This window comes from Bos taurus, chromosome 2, assembly GCF_002263795.3.
Source record: "Bos taurus isolate L1 Dominette 01449 registration number 42190680 breed Hereford chromosome 2, ARS-UCD2.0, whole genome shotgun sequence".
Classification (NCBI taxonomy): Eukaryota; Metazoa; Chordata; class Mammalia; order Artiodactyla; family Bovidae; genus Bos; species Bos taurus.
This window is the reverse complement of record NC_037329.1, coordinates 102,615,658-102,621,657: the sequence shown is the minus strand read 5'-3', so window position 1 is coordinate 102,621,657 and position 6,000 is coordinate 102,615,658. Positions and strand designations below refer to the sequence as shown.

The window sequence follows — 6,000 nt, the reverse complement described above, 5'->3', positions numbered from 1 at the left end:
GGCTCTTTGTTGCCCCTTGGAGATCAATTGGTAGAAAGCCTCTTGCTGGTTGCTTGGCCCTGCTCAGCGTGTAGGAGGGAGTTTAACATGGACATTAAAAAAGTAATTTTCTCCAAAGCAAACCCTCTAATAACAACAATAGACCCAGGAGTGTGTCAGTTGACAGGGTGCACATCCCTTCTGTGGATTTAGGAGACAAAAAAAACAAATGCAGTGTTACAGATGACTTGTTTTTGGTCATGCAAACCCCCATTCCCCTGTATTTTAGAAAAATCTAAGAAATTTGAATGTAAATTAGATAGTGATTTAGTGATTATATTATTAATTTTTGTTTTGTTTGGTTAAAAAAAAACATATTCCTTTTTCAAAGAGATGATTACTCTCTTTGAGGAAGGGATGTAGGGATGAAATGATATGCCTGATACTTGCTTTAAAATACTCCTGGGGAAAAATATAGATGAAGCATGATGCAAAATCTTGAGAAATGTTGCATCTGGGAAATGGGTAAATGGAGGTTCTTTATATAATTTTCTCATTTTTTTGGCGTATGATTGAAAACTTTCACAGTAAAAAAATTTCTGCTTTGCCATTTAAGGTCCTGTGACCTTGGGTAGAACATTTAATCTCTCCTTGTATTCTGGTTTCCTCAACAGCAAAGCAGGGATAGCTGTGCTATGTGGATTGAATGGAAAAGGGTCAGTGCACAGTGCAGGGCCTGCCACAGAGCAAGCATTCAATAATTATAGATTATCATTAGTAACGTGCATGGATATGATCAGGGGAAATATTTTCCAACCACTTACCCTCTCACTGCTGGTTTGAGTTCCTTTCTGATCCCTAAGTCAGCCTTATGTTATGAAAAATGAAAATGTATACAGACAAATGTTAAAGCTGATGCTTAATTCTAATTGAATATAGCTCTAACGACACATATAATCTCAAATGACAGACATAACTGAGAATCAGTCATTGAATGATGAGAGGAGGGAGAAGGGAGAAACTTAGGAAGGCAAATATACCACGAACGATGTTTGCTGGTTAACACACTTTATATTTAACAAAATAGTTTTTTAATAATATATTATTTTACACATCAAATATTGTTGCTAGAATCCCCTTTTTACAGTTGAGTGTTTAGTTTTTTTTTTTTTCTCACTAGTTTTCAGGCACGCCATTTTTCAAAGATTTTAGAAAGTGAATCGTTTTTTAACAGGCATCAGCTGACAAACAGGATGTTGATCCCTTATTTAAACAGAGCTGTAGTTAAAGCCGAGAACCAAAGGCAGAGGAGATGTAGGAGAATTGAGGTGACAGGGTGGCTGCAAACAAAGCTTTCAAAAGGGAAAAAAAAGATTAGGAAGCAACAGATGAAGCCAGAAATCTGCTGTTCAGAGTTTGGAGAGAATTTCTCAATGACCTAGGTAGAAGGAAGCTGTAAAGTGTTTATCAGTTGATGAGAAATTCTGTCACAGTATCGGTTCATCTCTCCCTAAAGGGGCAGGGGAGGGGTGTGGGTGGAAATGTCAGTGCTACAAAATCTTAAAGGAAACATCTTGTAGTGAGACACTGTGACAAAAGAAACATCCAAGAACAGCAAAATAATCCCTCTCTTTGGCTGGTAACAGGCCGCTGAGCAGCCTTCATTCTGCAAGCCCTCTGAAGAGAGTTTCTTTATGGGTATTATACTCCATTCTTGAAAATTCTTGCAGTGACTATCACTGAGCCAAGACTTTGATGCAAAACGCCTGTACCCTGCCTTGCCTGTTGCTCTTTCCTTCTGTTTTCTAAAAAGGACAGAGTAACTCCTTAATAATAGATGGGGTACTATGCTACATGGCTCTATTAATGATGTTTCTGGGTTTCAAACCTTATTCCTGTCATTTATTATTATTATTTCTTTCCAAGAGTGTAGATTTTTGAAGCTGGCAATAGGCAACCTCAGGGCAAAGAAAGCTCTATAATACATCTCTGTCTAGACATACACTGAAGTGTGGAGTAGTGCCTTTACTTTGGAGTGCAGGAATAAATCATGCAGAATTGTTCATGAATGATTCATGACTGTCTATATGATGTTTCTGGGGTGGTAACAGAAAAGCACCAACCTTGGTGCAAATTGGTGTTCTAAGGAAAAGTGGCTTGATGCGCTCCCTCCTATGATGCTGGCCTGATATTTGTATCATAACACAAGTGCAGTGTGTGTGAGAAGTGTCAGGTCCAACTTGTCAACACATTAATTTTGGAAATGGCAGTTCTTTCTTGATGATGGGAGGTGCTTCCAGGGAGGAGAGGCTTGGCAATTTTAAAGGAAAACCCAGTGGGTGAGACTAAAGAGATGTATGCCCGGAGGGCAGACCTGTGACCGTGTGGTGATGGGGCCTCACTCTCTTTGGATCTCAGGGCTTCTGATCCTGCCTGTCCCCAAGGGCTCGGAGGCTCCCTAGAGCCACAGCCACAGCCACCTCTTGCCTGGCAGAAAACCACTCTCTACTGATTATTCTAGACCTCTGGTTCTCAACCAGGTGAAATTCTGCCCCCTCCCATACACCTTGGGGACATTTGGCAATGTTCAGAGACATTCTGTTATGACAATTAGGGGCGCTGCTCTTGGCATTGAGTGGATAGAAGACAAGAATGCTGCTCAACGTCGTAAAAAATGCACAGAACAGCTCCCAGTGACAATTGTCTGGCCCCAAATGTCAATAGTGCTGAGGTTGAGAAACCTTGCCCTGGAAGGCAACACTCCGCTGTAGTTATGGCCAAGCCCAGGTAGGGGTGGGAGCAGAAAAGGACAGAAAGTCAATAATGAAGATAACCTTCAAGGTTCCTCAAGGACCCTACCAGATCTGTGTCAGGGTTTTCAAGACAGGAGAGTGAAATAAGCGACTAGCTACGCTGCGTGGTTTCAGAACAGCTCAGTGTGCACTTGAATCGAGGTGGCATTAGATACCCTGTGTGTTTGTTTGTTTTTTCCTGTTACTATACTAGCAGCATTGCCAGGGCAACCTTGAGACTCTTCAAAGGTTCACTTTAATTGCTTAGTATCTAATATATACATTAAAAAAATGTTCAACAAATGGAATTGTATTGTGCAAGACCCACTCTACCCTAATCTTTAATTTAAATCAGCACTTAAGGTGGAAAGAGTGTCCTGAATCTGTGTTTTAGTCAGACGGCTGAGTGGTCATTAGTATAACATGGCAAACACAGTCCCGAACCAGAAAAACTGCCTGTATACAAGTACTGGCTCTCAGCCAGATCTGAACTCAAGAGCCAGAAGTGTTCAGAAGGCTTCAGATTCACAGTGGGGCTGTTCACCCTGGTTCTGGTATTTATCGTGCCAGGTGACAGAGTGGGTTTAGAGTGTGTTTTGTTATAAGCTGAACTTAAATTCAACATCATGAGAAAGCCTAGAGTTTAATGTTGCAGTTTTGGATACCTGTCTCCCTTTGGATTCTTTAGTCAAGCTCATGGTATTCCTCGCATATTAGTTTTTGATTGGCAGTTTCAAGGTTTTGTGAATGAAATGTGTGGTTTGTAAGAGTCGAATTGTGAGCCCTCACATAATGCACGGAGCACCAGTTTCCCACCCAGCCCAGCAGTGGACCCTCTCAGTGCCCGTCTCTCTTCTCCCCTGCAGGGCAAGATTCACTCAAGGGGAGTGACTGGCTGAATGTTTTTGCATCTTCCTAATCAGGAACGGTCCTTACCCTGATACTGCTTTCCGGAAGCTAGTATGACACAATTTAAAACCTTCCTGTGCAGTTAAATCTGGCCCCTTAGACTCTGAAGAGGAAAAAAGGAATTATTACAAGAGAAAAATGCCATGTTTACAGAAGAGTAAAAGTGGAGTAAGTCGGTAGATGGTGAGCTGGCAGGCCAGAGGTGTCACCAGAGAAGAAGCCTGTTCAAGGCTATTTCTTTCTTTTTGCTCCAGAAATCCAGTGGTAAAGTCACCATCAAGCAAGGATAATTACAAAAGCGGTTTCAATAGCTGTATACTATGTATATTTTGTATAGCAAGAAAGAAAGAGAGAAATGTCCTCTTAGTAAAATATTCACTTTTGTCAACCCTAAAAGGTTTTGCTGGTGACCCTGTTGTAGCTGGCAGGAGTTTGTCTGTTTTGTCTTGTTTTGAACATGTGCTGTGTGGAAGCCATAGCCTCATCTCCTAAGAGCTCATCGTCGGGTGGGAATCGGTTCTACACAGTCTGCTTGCCTTGGCATTCGCGTTTTGAACACTGAGCAGGTTTCCACCAGTCCCCGTTGTGACAGTGACAGATGTTACATTCATCCACTTTCACTTCAATGCCAGCCGGAATGATCGTCGTTCCTGCAAAGCAGTTTGGACCTGAAACACATATATAAGCTGATGAGTTGATTAGGTCTGAGAGACTCCCCCTTTTTTTTTTCCCCTCTCCCACCCCAGTTAAAAAAAAAAGTCCAATCCCCAAAGCCATGAATGAGTAGGTCAGACTACTCTTACCCTCGTATCTTTAAGGAATTTTCTAGTCATCTCCCTTAAATGCAAGCTTTTAACTTCTGTCTTTTGCACAGAGCTCTTATTCCACATATGTGTCATGCATTAAAAAAAAAAAAGTAACAATGCTCAAAAAAGAAAAAAGGTCTTAATATCTATGACTGAGTATATGCATTTTTCTAAAGTAAGATATGGATTAAAGTCTATTTGCTTTATTCTCTGAGTGTTAAGACTGCCAGAGTGTCCCCTGGAACCTGAATGAGGGTCTAGCATGGTTAGCATCACTGTCTGTGCCCGTGGCCTGGCCTTTCCCTTCCCAGAGTAGGTATGAGACAGTGAACTTGCTCACTCCCTGGTTTCAGCACCTCCCCAGGCCCAATTCCTGGAATCCCCAGCTTGTTTCTTGATAATAATGAATAATTCATGACAAGATGATTTATTCATGTCCAAAACAAACTTTGTTAGAGGTTCATTTGATTTTTATAAAAGGAGTTCTTTTAATCCGCTGGCTATCTAATATTTTTTTTTTTTTAAAGAATGACTTAAAGAGTTGGCTTTTGAAAGTCAGCAGGAATTTTACTTTTTCAGTTTCAGAAAAGCTTTGCTCAAAATGTCACTTGCTTGTTATAGATAAATGTGTTTAAAATTCACCAATCTTTTTTTCTTAACTTCTTGTCTTTTTCCTCTTTCTGTTACTTTCCTTTTATTTTCACTCTCTAATTTTTGTTTTTTTTTTAAACCTTCCTATGTAAAAATGCCAGTGTTCAGTATGGGTGATATTATTTCTCCCATTCAAATGGGAAAAAGATTGCTTCCTAAGGTGCAATAAATTATAGTGGGGTAGTACAAATTGCTCTTTCCTAGAAATGATTTGGTGTAAACCTCTGGTGTACATATTTAAATACAGAGAGAGAGCACTGAGTTGTGTCTACTAATGATTTATTCATCCAACATTACTGGCCACTTGCCATAACCACTAGAGAGTAACATGGCAATGCACATCAGCATCAGTGCCCTACTTTCACTTTCTTATCACTTGATAAGAATTTATGAGATGATCTTTACTATGAAGTAAATGAAATCAGGGCTGATTTGTAGTTCACTTCATAATTGGAAACTTGCCTTTCTAAAATAGTAATTGTTACATTATTTCTCACCCAGAAGTATTTAATACGTTACAGGTTTAATCGCCCTGGTTTCAGAGCTCCTGGAGCTCAGTTGTGCATGTGCTCGCCAACGGTGTTTGTACACCTATGCCTTTCCTTCACTCAGGTGGACAGAATCTTGGGGTGTGTGCCTGGGTGTGAAGAGCCAGTGAAAGTAGGAGGGATATAATGGATCCACACTGGTAATTAAATGGCTTAGCAAACTATGCCCTCACCCAGGAGTGTGCTCCTTGGTAAGATGCTATGGTTAAAAGCTCTTGGCCATCTTAATTGCTGATTACTTAAGGGTCACTGTATCAGTTTTAAGTCTTAGGATTTAGGTCATGGTTTGATAGATTGAACTGCCTTTGGGACTAC

At 40.5% G+C, this 6,000-nt stretch overlaps 1 protein-coding gene across 2 annotated transcripts in view; it reads right to left on the bottom strand.

Annotated features, from left to right (window-relative positions):
- Positions 1-255: 255 nt before the first annotated feature.
- Positions 256-6,000, bottom strand: part of VWC2L (von Willebrand factor C domain containing 2 like) — a 214,373-nt gene continuing 208,628 nt past the window's right edge. The window contains exon 4 of one of the 2 annotated variants that reach the window (XM_059877143.1): positions 256-4,348. In XM_059877143.1, the coding sequence (XP_059733126.1) occupies positions 4,200-4,348 (149 nt within the window). In that variant the 3' untranslated portion in view covers positions 256-4,199. The remainder of the gene's footprint in view (positions 4,349-6,000) is intronic. The other variant, NM_001191159.1, reaches the window with a different exon arrangement.